General features: G+C 39.6%; 1 protein-coding gene across 2 annotated transcripts in view; it reads left to right on the top strand.

The window, feature by feature from the left end:
* COP1 (COP1 E3 ubiquitin ligase) overlaps positions 1 to 18420 on the top strand; it is a 125924-nt gene that overhangs the window by 23739 nt on the left and 83765 nt on the right. For both annotated transcript variants that reach the window (XM_054638324.2, XM_077182010.1), the window contains exons 7-11: positions 741 to 800; positions 2654 to 2730; positions 7690 to 7747; positions 11176 to 11290; positions 14724 to 14859. In XM_054638324.2, coding sequence (XP_054494299.1) covers positions 741 to 800; positions 2654 to 2730; positions 7690 to 7747; positions 11176 to 11290; positions 14724 to 14859 — 446 coding nt within the window. The remainder of the gene's footprint in view (positions 1 to 740; positions 801 to 2653; positions 2731 to 7689; positions 7748 to 11175; positions 11291 to 14723; positions 14860 to 18420) is intronic.

Genomic DNA, 18420 nt, shown 5'->3' on the forward strand with positions numbered 1-18420 from the left:
CCAGAAACTTCATGACAAAGTTTAAATTGGCAAGTGACAAGTTAACAAGTAGGATGAGACTTAGTCTTGATACCTTTCAGCAACATGTTTTGTATTTAGTTGAAGGTTGAAACGATCGTTGTCTTTTACTATGTTTTTTTTCTAATTGTGACAGGACAAGTGGGAATGGTTTGAAAGTGGAATAGTGTGGGTTTAGATATTAGGAAGAAATTCTTCCCTGTGTGGGTGCTGAGGCCCTGGCACAGGGTGCCCAGAGAAGCTGTGGCTCTCCCTTGGATCCCTGGAAGTGTTCAGGGTCGGGGTTGACAGGGCTTGGAGCAACCTGGGATAGTGGAAGGTGTCCTGCCCATGGCAGGGGTTGGAATGAGATAATCTTTAAGGTCCTATCTAACCCAGACCACATTGTGATTCTATACTCAGTGCTGGCAAACCAGTTACACCTTACCTGAGACATCTTAAAGGAGCATTACAGTATTACTTTGAATTATGTGGGTCTCTGTGATTGACATCCAAATACCTCCTGCTCTTGTTTTACATTTTCAACGTAACAGCTTTGTCTTGAATGTGGTTTGTGTGCACACTTATGTTAATATGTACATTTGAACTTCCTGCCTGGTGATTTTGAATTGTGTGGCACACCAGTGAAGATAGTTCAGGTTCCTCTCTGGAAAGATTGTAATTTATCTTGGTGGTGGTGCACTGCAGATTGATTTAGACTTCTCCCATTCTCTTTTCCACAGCAATTGGAGCAGATCCAGAAGGAGCTAAGTGTTCTGGAAGAAGATATTAAACGTGTAGAGGTGAGGTACCCAGACATTGTTCTGACTCTGGCAATTTTTCATTTTCATCAAGCTGTCTGCCTTGCTGTGAGGCTGCTGGCTTAAATTTATGGCATTTAAGTCAGTAATGGGAAAATGAACAGATGATGCTCTTTCTTTAATTTGTTCATTTAGTTGATGTGTGCAGGCTGCAGTTAGGTAGCTCTTACATAATCATTTCTTTGTGTTGGTAGTAAGTATTTTAGAGTAGTTGCTAGAAATCAGCAGCTGGTATATTGATCAGAATTTAAGATTTTTGTACGTTGCTGGCTGTTTGCACAGGCTGTTTAAACCTTAGCAGCATCTAAGTCTTAAAATGGAGAGGTGTTGGAGTTTCAGAAGAGGGTTTTTATGCAGAGACTGGAACAAAACCAGTCTCTGCATAACAACTCTCCCTTTTGACCTGCATGTCAAAACTGATTCCTGCTACCTCCTGGTATAGTTCTCTTAATTCTGTACTAATGGGAATCTCTTGACATTTTTGCTAAGAATTATTCTCCAAGAATTTGTAACCCCGTCAGTGCAATCCTTCTGTCTTCGGTGACTCTTTAGGTTCCTCTTGGTCCTTTCCTCTAATCATTCTAGTGTTCAATCTTGCAGTAGGAAGCTGATGTTTCAGGAATACTGCCACCTCTCCAAATATCATTCCCTTAAAACTTCTTGGGAATCTGTTTGCAGGTGTGCTTCTCACTGCTTGCTCATCTTGAGCAGTCAACATGTTCCAAACTACCTCCCAAAAAGCCTTTTAGATTTCTTAATGCAATTAATATGTGTGCTGGTGAATTAGCAAAATATAAATATGACTGACAACTGCAAGAATTCCCATTTATCTGATAGCTATTTGGAATTTTTCAGATTTCTTTTCCCAAATGTTTCTCAGCTTTGGTGAAATAAATATACCTTAGCGTGTTTTCTTCAGACTGGTAAAATAAGTCTTGAGATCTAGGAAAAACTATTCCCAAAAGCTGTGGGGATCTCTCAAAGAGCATCCAGGTACCTGTTTCTGTGCTCTTTAATCAGGCATTTCAGTGGGCTGCAGCTGGGCTATATTCCTGGGGTGTGATGCTGACCTTGGCTCTGACCTCTAAAGCCTGGGATCTCTCTTGTCATAAAGATCCTTCTTTCTACCTACCAACTAATAGGCACCTAGTGGGAATTTGAAAGCACAAGTAATAATTGTCCTGAGAACACTTTTCCCCTCAACTAATGAGCTGCTGCATCCTGCATAGCTTCCATTTCCCAAACAGATCAAAGGCAGTTTCATACTGGGTACACAGCAGTGACTTAGGCTGGGAGGGACAAAGCCAAGTTTATGTGCAAGGTTTATCTCTTGTGCAGTGGTCCCACAGAGGACTGACAGATCCTCTTTTAAGTCTGTGGCACCACCTTTGCCCTGTTGCCTTGTGACTATTCTTGCCATGACCCATATCCAGCTTTACTTTCCAGTTCTGAAGGCTGTTAGATAAGTTTGCACATATCTCAAAAATGCAGTTACAGCTTGCTTGTTCTGCCATGTTTAGGGGAGATGCTGGGTTAGAGGCAATTGGATGATAACCAAATCTGCTGGGTTTTTTGGAGTATAAGCTCCAAAACTGCCAGTCTTGAAGCACAGAACACCACAGCTGTAGGATTTTTGAAACCTGGTTTGAATGGTAACTAAAGAAAATCGAAGAAAATCAGTGTTTTCTCAGGTGTAGGTTAAGATTTTCAGGTAAGAGTTGAGTAAATGTAGACACAGTTGGTTATCTGCATGGAAAAACAGCAGTAATCTATGAACACACGTATTAGACATACATGTTTTGTCAGACCTGATGTAATGTGGCTTTCTGTTTCAGGAGATGAGTGGCCTGTACTCCCCAGTCAGTGAGGACAGCACAGTGCCACAGTTTGAGGCTCCCTCACCTTCACACAGGTATGGAGCTTGCAACTCAACTTGGATTTTAAACTGTACATGCTGTGTTCTACTTGCTAGTGCTTTCCAAGCAGTGCCCAAAACACAAGCAAAACTGGGTTTTGAATGCTGCACAGTATTTTCCTGTTGTGTTTGTAATTGCTATAAACTTCATGTGAACAAAGAAGTGAAGAAAAAGCCATCTGAGCCTGCATTTGGATGAGAAATCTGCTCTGAATCAGATGCCATGGAAAACCGATGGCTTTAAATGTCATGTGAATTAGTAAACTTGAGTCATGAGCTTTTGCTATGGAATAAAATATTACTGTTATTTATATGCTACCTTTTCTGAACATTGTGCTGTTCGGCTTGGCACATGAAAGGTCTTAATTTTGTATGATATTGGAGTGCTCTGGCTTCCCTAATCAGCATGGATAGCTAAAGGTATGGGCTCAGATCAGAATTTGAAATGTACAACCTATTGATTCTGTTTATCTGCTGTCGGGTTTGATTTAATGAAATGCCTTTCTAATAACATCATTTCATGTGTATTTTTGCCTCGAATATTGCACAGTCTGGTTTCTTGATAATAATAATGCAGATGCTTCTTGTATCCAAGTTGTAAGTGCCAGAGTTTGAAGTGCTCTACTTTGCAGGCATGTCTTTTGCTCTAATTTCAACAGGCCAGGTTATGTTATTAAGTGATCATCTCTGCTATCTCTTAGAAGTAGAGTTCTCTGAACTGTCATTTTCTGTTATGAAATTGTACTGGTAGATTTTTTTTTTCTTGCAGTTAGCAGCTCTAAACCTAATAGCCCAGAAGTAAAAAATTATCAGATTTCTTCCCTTACAGAGACTTAGATACAGTGCTGTTGTGAGGAACCCAGCAATATTGGCTGGAATTTCCTACCAAGGTGCTGTTTCTGGACATAGAGACCAATATCTCTCATATTTCTGTGTAGCTCTGGCTGCCCTGAGGGAAAGGACAGGAATATGGTCACAATGGATGGGAACAGCATTTCTAATTCAGTTCTTCACTGCTTCTTCAATTCTTTTTGGGTACAGATTTGTTTCTTGATATGGGGTATTGCTGTTTTGCCAAGAAGCAGTTTTGTGAAACTGATGAGATTCTTGTCAGGTTCTACTGCTTTTCTGGTTATTGGCTATTAAATAGATTGGTTTTAGTCCATGGTACAGATGCTTGGGGTAAACTTGAGCACTGGTTGGGCAACATCAATTTGTTAGATCTTGGATGCCTTCAGGCCTAGAAACCTTTCTCTTTTAACAGGAGATTCTACTTATGAGTAGAAATGTATCTCTATTACTTGAGCTAAGCTAACAAAGAAGCCCCCAAAGAACTTTTTTATCTGTTGAAGGCTGGAATAACATTTTAAGCCCAGGAGTTTTACTAAAAGAGTTGAGGGGGGAACAGTCTGCAGTGAGAGCTACACTGGTTTCAGTCTACTGAGAATTTCTTAATACTCCTTTATGCCTATTTATCTCATGTCCTAGGGGTCAGTCAATCTCAGTTCTTGCATTTGAAGCTGTAAGCTGGTATCAAAAAGAATTGTAGTGATCTGTGGATTGATGTGCTTCACCTGGGTCTGCTGGCAGGGGGCAGTGGGATGGAGCCATGATGGGTGCAGAGACCATGGGCTCTTCCTTGCCTGTCTGGGTCCATCATGGCTATGCCTTCAATTTTGGGGTTTTCCCCCAGTACAGCATGCCAGGGGTGTGATATAATAAGATAGGTAGGTGTTTTCTAGGGAATGTGGGATTGCCTTTTTCTCTCTGCTTTAAAAAACCCCTTATCTTTTCTTGGTGACATTCCTGTGTGGGGAAGTAACCTTGAGTGGTAGAAGAGAAATCAGTGTGTGAAGGAATTATCTGAACAGGCATCAGTTGTTCCCAGAAGTTACTCCTGTAACCTCTATCCCTGCCCCATTTTGACAGTTTTATATAATTCAAGTAATTGCATTGGTGTGAATTACCATACATTAGATTCCAGGAAGGTCTACCACTTGAAACTAATTTTATTTTCAATATTAAGTGAAAGTTTTGAAGAATATCTCAACAACATTGCTCCTTGGCAAGAATGCTGCAGAACAGCTAACATGAAATATGCTGATTTTTTTCTCTTAACTGAAATATTTAATCTCCAGAGTGCATTTTAGAGATGCCATGAACCACTAAGAGTGAAATACAAATATAGTTTGGGATGGATTCACTTCCATGTTAAAATGATATTGAACTTGCAGAGACTCTTTAGCTTATCAGTGAATTAAAATTGTGTATTTAAATTGAAATATAACTTCACATACTTAACACACTGCTAATGAAATATAATTGTATAACACTTTAGTAATGTTCCTTATAAATAGTACAAGGTTATCACAGACTAGTGCTGAGAGGAAGAAAACTTCTTTAGCCTTTGTATTTAAAGTTCAAGAAAATAGAGTTCTTTGGAATTCAGTTTTATCTGGTCTCTGGTGACTTGCCCTTATTCATCTGCTTCCTTTAAATCACACGCTTGCTTCATTAATTTTCTGTTTCTTTTCATTGTTTGTAGCTTTTTTCCTCCCCATTTTTAACATCTTCAAAATGTGAAATTACTTTTCCTTCCCCCAGCTTCCTTCAGAAGCTCTTCAGCAAAAAGCCCTAGCACAGTTATGATGCTCAGTACATCTTTGGCTGCAAGAAACACGTGTTTTCTCTGGTGCCTACACAGGGTGTGATGAAACATTAAATTGGGTAATAGCACACTGCTTGTTTACAGTGTTGCCTATTGCTTGGTTTGTATACTAATAGAGAACAAGAGGGGAAGAATAAGGGAAGAGAACAAATAGTTCTGTGTATGGCTTTTCTGAACAGGCATATGTGTTATTTCTGCTCCCAGTAAATGGTGCAAACAGAAGATAGGAATAAGCAGCTTCTCTGTGATGCTATCCAGGACTAATAGCAATAACAAGCTATCACTAATAGGAGTCTGAAGGAAAATTCTGATCTAGAAATGAGTTGCTTGGTAACTCTGGTTCAGTTATTGAAATCCTGATCCTCCTTCCCCTCCATTTATTCTAATTACCTCCTCCCATCCCTGTAATGGGATTTATAGTCTGTGGGTTGCCTTTGTTGTTGTTGTTGTTCTGGGTTTTTAAATGTCATATGAGTGTAGCTGAATTTCCAAATTGAACCTAATGGTACATCTTTTAAAAAAGAACTTGGAGGGTGCTGTAATTCTCTGATTACTTGCTTCCCATTTATTGAAGGAAAGAACATTCTAGCATATATGAGTTAACTCAGCTCTGGGCACAGCACAGAAATGTCTTTGAATTTTTACTCTGGTTAGGGAGATGATGCCTACACTCTTGAAGGCTTTACATCACCAGACAAGCTGCAGCAAAACAAGACCAGACACTCTAAGTCTCAGTGTTTTGCTGTTAATTGCCACTGTACCTGTCTCAGAGTGGAGTAGTTTTTCATTGCTTTCTAGCTGAATGTGTTATTCCTGCAGTTCTGGCAGGATCTGCTGTCCCTGTTTCCTTATGTCATGCAGCCACATTCTAATTTAAAGTTCATTGTCCTCAGCCATGCCTGAAATGGCTCTGCTGTTTTTTCCCTAACAATAGCTTCTGCAAATAATGATTTTTATCCCTCAGATTTTCTTTGTTTGCAGCTTTTGTCATGCCTGGAACACAAGTCCAATCAATCTCATTTTCCAAGTTAATTTAAGTCTCATCAGTGGTTATGTCTCATCTTCTGTTTCCACTTCCAGGGGAGCTTGAAAACCTTCAGAGAAATATTTAAACATTGGTACCATTGGTTCATTCTTCCAAACTTACAGGTGCCCTGCCCAGCACTTTAACCAAACCAATTTGTTTATGATCAAGATTCCCAAGTTTGGGCATAAGTTTTGTCAGCTGCTACATAAGCAGGAATTGGTAAAATTCTTTGAAAAACCTAAGACCTGCAGCAGAGTTCTAGAAGCTTTTTAAAGAAACATTCAGCTTTCCCAGGCAATGCTTAAAGTCTAAGGTTATCTCATAAGAAAGACTGAGAATAATGAGAACAATGATCCCAGCTATTTTCTTCTCTGTCCAAGTCAAATGGCAAAGCAGAAGCAAAGCAGTTAAAAAGATTTTTTTAGAAATTAATCATGATGATTTTCATAATGTATTCTGCATAATCAATAAAATTATGTTATTTTATGTTAATCTTTACCTGTCCTGGAGGTATATTAAATTTAAGTGATAAGTGTGCTTTTATCTGGCTCTGGTGTCTTACTGTGGGAGCTGAATTTTTTTGCCTGTATGTACAAGAGCACTGAACCACCTGTTTTCTGCAAAAAGATCAGGAAATCTTTTTGCAGTTTTGAAAATTAAATTCCATTGAATATGCTTGTCTTTGCTGTGTTTTGAAAACAGTGATTTAAAAGGTATGTTGTGTCACTATAGATACTATAATATGTTCTAGTATTTTCTACTAATAGTAATCCTGGCTGTCAGTATTTTTTTAGGTTATTTCTGTATTTCCTTAATTGTCTATTTAGACCAGTGTCTGTCTTACACTGATTTCTCTAGTTTTTCCCTTTCCAGTGTTGATTCAAATGCCAGAGCATTAGACTTCTCTATTTTTTTTCCTTTTTTCAGGAATTGAAAACCAGTGGTAGCATGTTATTTTCAGAATGTCTTGTGCTGCATATTTCATATGAAAGATATGCATTTGCATTCTAATTAGAAATTATTTGACTGCACTACATATAATTGTGTGTGACAGCATTCTGCTCTAGGAAAACTCTGTATTTTAAAAAAAAAATCGCTGCTAACCCTCCAAACAAAATAAAACCTTGTGTTCCCTGTCTGTAAAATGGATTTCAAAGGCAAGTATGCTGCAGAATGTCAAGGAGGGAATAGCAAACAGGTTAAAAATGATAAAGGATAGCTGTGCAGTGATTTAAGCAGACTATTTCTTTTATTTTTGCAGTAGTATTATTGACTCCACCGAGTATAGCCAGCCCCCAGGCTTCAGTGGCAGTTCTCAGGTAAGATAATGTATAAATGTCTGCATGGGGGGAATGGGAGGGTGAATGGGGAGGTAGGGCAGGGCTGAGGTGCATCTTCATCCATCTCCAGAGTACTGGTCAGCTGGAGCCTTGAACATGCTTTTAACTGGGCAACTGCAGCTGTAGGAATGATTGTGCCCAGTTGTGAGAGACCTGGTGTAATGTGTTTAGAGATCTGACTTTTTCTTAAAGCTGACTTCCATGGAAGAGGGGATTTAGTTTGCTCTTCGTGTCCCATGTGGGCAGCACTGGGGAAGGGACATAAAGCCCTGACCCTTTGCCTTGGCTTAAATAGCTGCAGATCAAGCTTAGCTTTGAAAACACAAAAAGAATCATCAGGCACAGTTATGCCATTTGTCCTCATCAGAGCCTTTTACAAACCATTATAAATTGATATAGAGGGTAAAAAGTTGTATATAGAATGGAGCTGTTTGGCAGGCAGCCTCCAAACTGTCTGATCCATAGGGCCTCCCAAATTCCAAACAGCACTTCTGTAGTCTTGCACCTTGGAGGGATTCAGCTGGGCTGGGGAGGTGACACTCATACCCAGCTCACAGTTCCAAAAAGGGTTCACAGCTTTCATTTGGGCAGATGGACTGCTGGGCACATTTCAGCTGGGCCTTGGGTGCTCTCTGGTGGTGCTGGTGGACGATCCTTGGCACACAACAGCATGGAACTGGTAAATTAATAGGTTGAAGTGCTGTTGGATCTTATTTGATGTAAAGAAAAAAACACCTGGGCACATAAATGTTTAAATACAGCTGTGTAACTAATTGATAATTAGAAAATTCCATCTATTAGTCTGTGGGAAAATGCTTGTTGTTCCTGCTACTCTGGTCTTTGGAGGTTTTTGCTTGAACAGAGTTATAATTCTACCATATTTCAGAGGGCAGGTGTAATGTAGATGGGGGTTTTATGTTCAGGACTCTGATGTGCTACAGTGTATTTGCTCTCCAGTGACATTCCTCGTCTCAGTACTTCCTATTTCAAAGCCAAAATTAATAGCATAGCTATCCTGCTGGTGAGCTCACAAAACAAACAACCCAGACTTTCTATGACAGCCTATTTGTGTGAGAATAATCTTTTCTGTATGACAGCTGTATTTCTGTGAGAATAATCTTTTTTGTCCTCAAATGTGATTTCTTGTCCTCAAGAGTGCAGGATATGTACTCTCAAGTACAAATTTTCAAATTAAACTTTAATATATGTTTGGATGGGGAGTTCAAAGAGAACTCTTGAAGTTAAGCACTTCTGTTCAAAGGTAGTCTAATTTCAGCAAGACTTTAGCATAAAAACAGTTTTAAGAATATAAATTAAATTGTGGGGTTTTTCCCTAATTGTCAGTCATGGCAAAAATCACATAATGGGCACTGCTGGCAGTAAGAGTTATCTAGGATGGACTGCACAGCTTTCCTTTCTCAATATAATTACACTGCCCACAAACATGTTGTTAGGGAAGAATTTATATACCACAAAGCTCTAGGACAGTTCTCTTCCAGAAGATGAGCTTCAGAAGTAAATAGTGGACAAGCCATTTAGGCCCTGGGGAATTCTGTGGGTAGTATTTAATGGCAGTACCTTTTTCTGCTAGAAATAAGGAGCTTGTGTGCAGCTTAGAAGCTTTTTCACAGTTGTTAGAGCAGTCTTTAGAGTATCTGATGGAGTTCAGACAGTAAAATCACTCCTGATAAGAGAGGAGTCCTAGCTGATATTCTCAGCTAGGGCAACCATAGTAGTTTTAGCCACTGAATAAAAATTGCTTGGGTATCTTTTCTATCTTTTCTAATTTTTGCTTCCTGTTGCCCAGTATTGCTTAGAAAGTAGTCAGGGAGCAAGCTTCATAGAAAATGAAGATCTATTTTTTGGGCAAAATATGAGCAGGTTGCCAGCCTGAGACCAGCTCCACAGGCCTCTTCCTTGGGAGGCAGTGGGCAAACTCTTACCTGCTGAATTCCATCTCAGTGTGGGCTGGGATCTGGCAGACCAGGCTTGGGTTTGGGTTGTGTCACTCCTTGTGGTTCAGGCAGCTTGCCTTGAGACTGAAATGACTGTTCAGTGCCTGAAGTTGTCTTGAGCCCAAATCACTACTGATGTGCTCAGAGAGACTGAGACATTGGAGGCTGGTGCACAAAAAATATGGGAAAAGACTATTGAAGTGTTCTGTTAAATGTTTATTAAAGATGTCAAATTTTAGAAAGTGGTATTTGAAGAAGGTATTGATGTAGGAACACTTCCCAGTGTTGTGTGTTGAGGTTGGAGCTGTTTTTGAGATGAAACAAGCTGTGAGGACCAAGGGTGCTGTCACAGGCAAGTGTGAGCCACCATGTCAGTGTGTGGGAAGTGCTGGCTTGGAGGTTTCACTGCTTGGGGTTTGCTTTTTTCCTAAAATGTTAGATTGCTTTTCATACAGGTACAAACAAATTGGAGTGGGCTGTAAACTTATTTTGTTCTCATTGGCTTGGTGGGTGGCTGTAATGAGGACAGGCTGTTCCCCTGCATGGATTGAGGGGGAGTTGGACACGAGGTGGGTTTTGTTAGTGCCATTGAGTAGCACTACAGACCCTGTACTTGCTCAAGGATGTTGCTCATTAGGGAGCTTGATGGTTCTAAAATCTTTTAAAATGCAGCTTTGAGGATGTGGTAGGTGAGACTTCTTAAATAAAACCTAAAGCAAGGAGCTCTTTGTGCTTCTTGTGTAGTAGAGGTTTTCATTCCTTTTCATCACTTGTGATTAAAATGGTGAGTACTGCATTTTCTGTGTCTGCTCCTGCAGGAAAGATTACTCACGTAGTTTAAATCCTTTGCTCCTACATCTCACTATTACTGTTTGGGTAGGTTGGGAAATGGCTTTAATGATGAGCTTCAGGAGCTTCTTTTCAATTAACCTTTGAACTTCATGCTGTCTTCTGCTTCTGCTTTATTTGCTTAGTTTTACAGAGAGTTACTGAGTTGCTTCAAAAGAAGTAATTCGGTAACTAACTCATTAAAATAAACATTTCCTTCTCTTTTAATGAGCTGTCTGCCAAGGATCTGGGGAGTATTTGTTGTACAATCTGTTTGATTTGTGAAGCTGCAAGTTGGTCTATGCTATCTGTATAAATGCAAGACAGGACTCCCCAAGGTTTGGGATTGCCTGTCCTGTATGTGAAGCCAGAAACACTAAATTTACTAAGGTTCAGGAAAAAAAACTGTCTAAGAGCAGGGATTTGTTTTTGTTATTTTAAAGGGTGCAGCGTAGAACCCTAAGAAATAACTGTTGACAGTGCCAAGATCCTTCATTTATTGTCACTTTACACTTCTGACCTATTGCACATATTGTATAATTTCTTATAATTGGGTAAAATCTATAGAAGTGAAACCCAGGCCTGGCTTTTAACTTTCTGAAGCGTTGTGCTTTCCCCCCTCAGACCAAAAAGCAGCCATGGTATAACAGCACGCTGGCCTCGCGCCGCAAGCGCCTCACGGCCCATTTTGAGGACCTGGAGCAGTGCTATTTTTCCACCAGGATGACTCGTGTCTCGGGTGAGTTCTCACGTGGTGTTCCACCTCTGCTGACAGGTACATCTTGAAGAAAAGCTTTGCTTTTGAGAGAGCAGTTTTCTCTTCTTCCTTGCATGAGAATGTGGCTGTACACATTTGTGTTCCTCACATCATCCCGTTTTCCTATTCTAGACCAATCTTTGAAGTTGCTAAATTTGGAAAACTTAATCCTGTCACTTTGGAGGGGCACATGTATTGCTTTGTAATCCCTTACTGTGAAGGGCAACATCCACAATAAACAATTTCTCTGGTGCCTGTTCTGAAGATGAAAATGCCTGAAAGCAGTGGTTGAGCTGTCTTTCCACTAGATGTGGTATAAACCCAGTAGTTAAAAACATTGCTATTGAAATGCTACAGAGGTACAAACATAAATGGATACATTGTCCTGTATTTAGCATGCAAGAGGACATGTGGAGGTTATCCTTTGTTATCTAGATTGTGTCTTGGTTAACAAATGGTTTGGACTACAGAAGCTGAGTGTGCAGCAGCGCTGCTGTCCCATGAGGCACACCTTAGATTTAAGGCTTGTTTTGGAGAATTAGAAGCTGTTTTCAAAATTGCCTAGATTGCCTCATTCATAATTGAGTAACAGTGTGACAGCAGCTAGAGTAATTGCCTGCTGGATGCATGGGTCTTAATTACACACAAAATTCTCCTAAGAAATGAGAGGGTCAAATAAGTGTGTCTTGAGGATGAGGAGGGTTGTTCTGTAACCTCTCTGGAGGAGAAACCAGCTTGGCAAGAAAAGCTTCAGGCAATGGCCTGTAGCAGGCAAGAGATTTGCAGCACCAGGCTTTGAGCTGCAGCCCATATTGAGTGTGACAGACTGCAAGGAAAGCAGCCAGCCCTCAGGGAGTGGGAGACACCACTTAGGGGTGAGAGGAACCCAGGCACAGGTTTTTGTAGCAAAGTCTTTACTGCAAAAGTCTATCTTTACTTATAGCCTTGGAAGGCAAGGACCAACCTCCCAAGGCAGGATTGCTGGGGTAGAAACCTCTGCTTTTTTCTTCTCCGTGAATTTCATTTTAGTCTCTTTAAAATAAATAAATTAAAAGTTATTTTAGAAGTTAATTTATAAATAGCTCCAAATATAAAGGCTGCAGCATGTCTGAGGGGAGCTCACTCTTTAAAGTAAATAAATCTTCTACCTACTTGAGAGCATGGACTGGCTCAGTTCTCATTGTGCACAGCAAAATGATTTTAACAAGGAATGCAGCATGTTGGGAGGTTACTTCAATATCTGAAAGACTGGAGAAGCACATTGCATGTGTCCAGCCAGATCCCTGTGAAGTGCTAGCAGGTGCTTTGCAGAATGCACTTCTTCACAGCTCACACTGAGATGTTTTCATGCAGAGCTGTCTTGGTGATGCATAACTGTGTTTATGTAAAAATAAAACTTATTAACCAAGGATAACAAATGGGGCTTTTCCCAGCATTCCCTTGTAGAAGGCATTCTTCTTCATAATTGGAACTATAAATATGAATGCAGTGAAATTGGTTTTTTGTATTTCTATGTGTCACTTGCACCAAGAGCAGAGGATTTGCAAGTGTAGGTTTTCTCCTAAATAAGGGATAACCTATGATACTTGATTAAGTTTTCCTCTCCTAAGTCATTCCTGCGTCTTGACACATTTTAAATGGGATTTAATGTGGATTTAAAGCTTTTTGCAACAAGTGCCTCTGACTGTTTGAGTAGGGAGTGGAGACACAACATTACTGTAATTATCAAATGGCCTTGCACTTCGACAGGGAAAATGTCTTGAGAAATAATATTCGGTTTTCCAGGCACACACAGGGAATAAATTATAGGAGGACTGTGTGCTTGATCTCTAAATGAGGGAAATAGGAGGGTAGCAGCTATTTGTCCCTATCACAGTGCTGAAGGAGAAGAGAGTCTTTGAAAAACCCTCACTGATGTTTGTGTTGCTTCTCGAGCTGTTTCCTGTAGTGGTCAGGGGCTGATGATGTTAATTTAGAGCAGCACTTTGTTCATTTTGCACCTTTTCATCCCTCTAACAGGGATAATGTATTTGCTAGTACCCCTAAGCATGCTAATTACTAGCCTTCACTGTTCCTTTATATGCTCAAACATTAAACAGTGCATATGAGGGACACTTCAAAATGCCTTACAAATATAGAGATAACAATTTCTGATGGCAAGGAATTACCAGAGTGCAGAAATGATTATTCTCTGTGTTTTCCCATAAGAAATCACAGCTGGATTTTGCTTTTATAAATCAGCCTCTCTTTTTTTCACCCTGGTATTTCCAAGCCTTTCTAATAAATGGATCTTGTTGTTTCCTTATGCTGCTGATAAGGCTGGCTTAACTAGTGGGTGGAATTTAATCTCTGGTGTGTGTATGTGTAAATGTGTGGTTTCTCTGCTGCTGCAGTGGATGCTGAGGTGTGCAGTACCTGTAAACCAGCAGTGTTAGCTGGAGCCCCCCTAAAATGAACTGGTGCAAAAAGAAAGTGAGGGTGGAAACATTAAAGAAAGGATTCTGAGAATTGCTGCAAATTTGGGGCTTCATTATGAAGCCTGAAGGCACTACCTGATGTTTGGCTCTGGATATGTGATCATATTGGGAATCCAGATTTACTTTTCAGGCATTGCTGTAAGTTAGGAATTTTTCCTTATTTACAAAATACTAAAATTTAAAATGGTTTAAATAAAGTTATGTTCCTACCAAGAAAAGTTAGGACTTCTGAGAATTCAGTGAATAACTTTCAACTATCTACAATGCAATTTGCTTTTAACTTTTGTAGTGAACTGTTCCATTTCCCACAGAATATTTATCATCATTATTCAAGCTGGCTCAATTTCACCTTGTCTGTTGAAGGTCATAATTTTCACAAAACTTCTCGTACAGGGAGCCTTCTGGTTTCATGCTTGTCTTCTTTCTCCAGCCCTGAAATGATTCTCCCTTAGCTCTGTTGCTTTTGGAATAACAAGAGAAGTATTTTTTACTAAAAGTATTTTGAATGTAATTGACACCAAATGTAGACATACTGTAACAGAACAGGGAAAGGGGTATACTTTCACCTCTGTTGAAAACTAGACATGTCCTTTGCAGTGCATTTTCATATGCTTAAAAGTTTTCTGTTAATAGTCTATATGGGCCACAGGCTCTGAATGTGAGTAAAATAAATGAGCTTACAAAATTGTATTTGACTTCTAGGCAGATTCTCAGCACAGTAGGTTCACCCAGCATTGCAGTGGAGAGATTTTATTTGTGTTCTGAAAAGCTCAGAATGCCTTCAGAGAACGCTAGAGATGAGAGAGCCTGATTTAACCAAGAATCCTCTCTAAATTAATAGCATCACCCAGAGACATAGATCTTGATCTTTTCGTTTGCTGTTGATTTTACCTTCTTACTCTGTTTCTGCCCCCTCCAATGTTGCTGCCTCTTCCTAGATGACAGCAGAACCACCAGCCAGCTGGATGAGTTTCAGGAGTGTCTGTCCAAGTTCACGCGCTACAATTCTGTCCGACCGCTGGCAACGCTGTCCTACGCCAGTGACCTCTACAATGGCTCCAGCATAGTGTCCAGGTAGGGCGCACTGGGTGCTGACCATCTGGGTGTGGGCTGCTGAGGCTGACTGAATAACCCATATTAAGCATGTTACTGTTGGTGTATATGCCAAAAATATATATTTCCCAAAAATAGTTTTGCCAATGTGTAACTGCATGTGATGATTTTGTGACTAACAATGATCTGTGAAGGCACTCGGGTACCTCAGTAGTACTTTTGATTCCTGTTGGTATTGATTAAGTTCAAATCCAGAACCTCTGAGGTGCCAGTATCAGCAGCTGTTGTGCAAAGTTATCTTCATGTTGGCTTAGTTGTGTTGTAAGTGATGCAGTTCTAGTATTTTAAAACCATCTTGTTTGGTAGTCTTAAGAATCTGTGGTGGTTTTACATTTTGTTGGTAGGTCCAGTCACAATGGCAAATATTAAAAAGCTGAGTTGTTTTTAGCTGTGATTGCTTGAAGTCTTGGGCTTTGGAAGGTGTTTGTAGTGCTGAACACTAACTTACAGCAATGCAACAGTTCTGTTCTTGCCAGCAATTCCTCTGTATCCCAGCTGTGCAGGGAGATCATGTCCTGTGTACTGCTACTGAAGCTCATCTGAGCCTCCTGTGGACCAAATTTGACACATAGCTGGTGAAATGCCTTTGACTGTCTTTCAACAGAATCATTTTCTTCTAGTTCAGGTCCATGAACCAGCTCCCTTAGGGATCAGGCTATAATAGAGCACATGAAGAGGATGAGAATTGCTGCAGCACTAACCTTAAACTGGTTTCTCCCACCCTGGGGGTTTTGCTTATTTGTGGTAGTTTGTCTTTGGAGCTCCTTGGGGTGGAAAAATGATGGAATATCTTAACTAGGAAATCTTCTCTGCATGGCATATGTACAGGACCTGTTTGAGCTTCTTGCAAGCACATTTCACTGATTTAAATGTTTGTTCACAGCAGTCTCTTGAGAGAAGGAGTAGTATCATCCCTGTTTTATATATGGGGAGAAGGAAATCCAAAGAGACCATACCTGAGGTTTTGGAAAAAACATTATGTTGACAAGATAGATAGATAGATTAAACTTGGGTTTTCTGACTTTTCATCGAGTGCCTTCCAAATGGGCCACACAGAAAGCGACAGAAGAGCTTAAATATTTGTTGAGCAACTCCAAGAAGTTTGCACTATAGAAGAAATTGGAGGCATTGTGTGGCACAGATTTTGTTTAAAGCAGCATTGATTCCTTAACTAGTGCAATCTGTAGCAGGAATGTGTAATGTCCGACTTAGGCAGAGGTCAGAGCACAGTAATCAGGCATGTGACGTATCTTTAACCTGCACTGATTGGGTTCACACCAGCTGCAATGAAATGCAGATGGGAATCTCACTGCAGTGGAGACAAACTTTCTCAACTACCAGTTCAGCATGGATTGGATTTTGCTCCTTTGCCCTTTCTTCTCCTTGGCATTCTGCAAGAGCAGCATTTTTGTGGTATTTGCTTAGGAAATGCTGGAAGGACAGTAAATCACACTCATGTTTGAAGGCATTCTAATTCTTGGGTGAAATACAAGTTTGAAAAATGTTTATTACTGTCATAATGAAGTTACAGTGAAGCCTCTTCAAGCCAGTCTTAGAATTGGTAATTAAATGCATTTTACTGAAAAGTAACTGGGTTTTCAAGTCAGTGTTCTCCCCTGCTCATGCTTTTTATTGATCAAAGCATTTGAGAAATTTTAGAGGTTTTAGTGTGTAGGCTAAGACAGCTCACATCTGAGCATGTCCTTAAGTGCTTTGGTACAGCAGCTTTGCTGAATGTGCTGCTGCCATTGTTCTTGTTGGCTATTCTTGTTCTTCTGGCTATTCAAACAGTTCCTGTAAATCAGGATTTGTTAATCAAGAATTTACACTTAATATGTGTTGGCCAGTGCAGGCTAGTGTTCACCTTTTTTTTTTTTTTTAATTTAAACTGATATAGTCTCAAGTTGAGAGAGTCTGGGAAACTAAATCAGAGCAGCTTTTAGGTATTCACACATGAGCCAAATTAAGGTACTTAAAAAGTGAAATAATGCTTTTGAAGTGCTGTGAAAAGTTTTATTGTTTATTTGGAACACTACACTGATTTTTAAATGTTTTCCTGGGCATGCAGTAGGAAACAGTGATGAAATGGCAGAAGGTTAAGTCTTGATGTTTAGCTGTTGAGACAAATGGATTTAAATACAGAGTTAATACAAGACTAATACATAAGAAGTCTTCATAAAATTCTCAGACAGTATTTTAAAGGGATATTTTAAGTATACTTCAATATACAAATAGAACTGACCAGAAATTAAATTTCCTTTTTCTTTTTTTTTTAATAAGTTGCTGTTACAGATGGACAAAATACAAGAGGCTTGGTTTGGTTGCTCTAACCCTACATAAAGTTCACAGATGACTCCAAAAGATCTGCTGACTTAAACAATTTTTTTTTTAAATAAGATGTATTACCTTTAGGTTCACAAAGGAGAAGGATGTAAATAATCCTTATCTGCAAAACACTGATGTTTAGAAGTGAAATAAGATTGGGTTTATGCTAACAGGGTGAAAAGTGTAATTAAAGACTGTGTACAAATAGGCTGAAAAAACTGGAACTGGGCAGCAGCAATACCCTCCTGAGAGCCTTGTGGTAAGAATGTTAATGGATTCTGAACTTAACTGTGGACTATAAAGAACTGTAAACATATGTATGTTGTGTTACTAAAACAAATCTGATTAAATGTTTAGGAATGCTCCAGTTGCCTTTTAGAAAGAGGAAGCAAAGAAGGAAAATTTCAACCCTTTGTCCTTTTTCCCTTATTTTCTTCAAGAAAAACCAGATTATGAAGAAGAATGTTCAGGGAAAGCACATTTGAGGCTTTGCTGTTGCAGGTTACTGAGTTTGGCTGTAACATCAAGGGGGACTTGAGCACGCTTGCAGTATGAATGTGCAAATATCTCAGCATGCTAAATGGCTTTTTAACACACTCACTTCTCTTAAGTACAAAGTATTTACAGTTTTCACAAGTATATTAAATTTTGTTAGAATTGGGCCAAGGAATAAATTTTCCATTTATTATTCCCCCAGACAGAGCAGTTGTCAGAGCTTAACTTTCCTTCTCTCTGCTGGCAGTGGCAATAAATGTAAAGTCTTTCTTTTAAAGATGAGTCTGTAAACTGCTGCGTTAGCATTACAATGATTTATGGAGAAAATTGCTTTACCACTGTCAGGGGCCTTCAGAGAATAATGTGGCAGTCTTTCATATTTGAGAAAAAGAACAGGAAAATCCAAGAAATGTGCCACAATGAGGTGTCTCTCAGAAGCCTGGGTATGAGAAAGCTGGTTCTCCCTGCTCCATGATTCCCAGCTTTGGGAACATGAGTAAATACTAAGGTTTGGGGGCTTTGTGCGGGTTTTTGTCATTGCCTGACTTCAAATTGTTCTAGATTAGTTTACTATTTCTCTGAAAGATCTTAAAGTGACTTTGAAAACATTTTGGATAGGTGACACTAGCTATCTAAATCTAAAGGCTTTCTCACTAGCTAAAGGCTCAGTGATTTACAGAGGGGGAAATAAACAACTTGTGG

Source organism: Agelaius phoeniceus, chromosome 8, assembly GCF_051311805.1.
Source record: "Agelaius phoeniceus isolate bAgePho1 chromosome 8, bAgePho1.hap1, whole genome shotgun sequence".
In the NCBI taxonomy this organism is placed as follows: Eukaryota; Metazoa; Chordata; class Aves; order Passeriformes; family Icteridae; genus Agelaius; species Agelaius phoeniceus.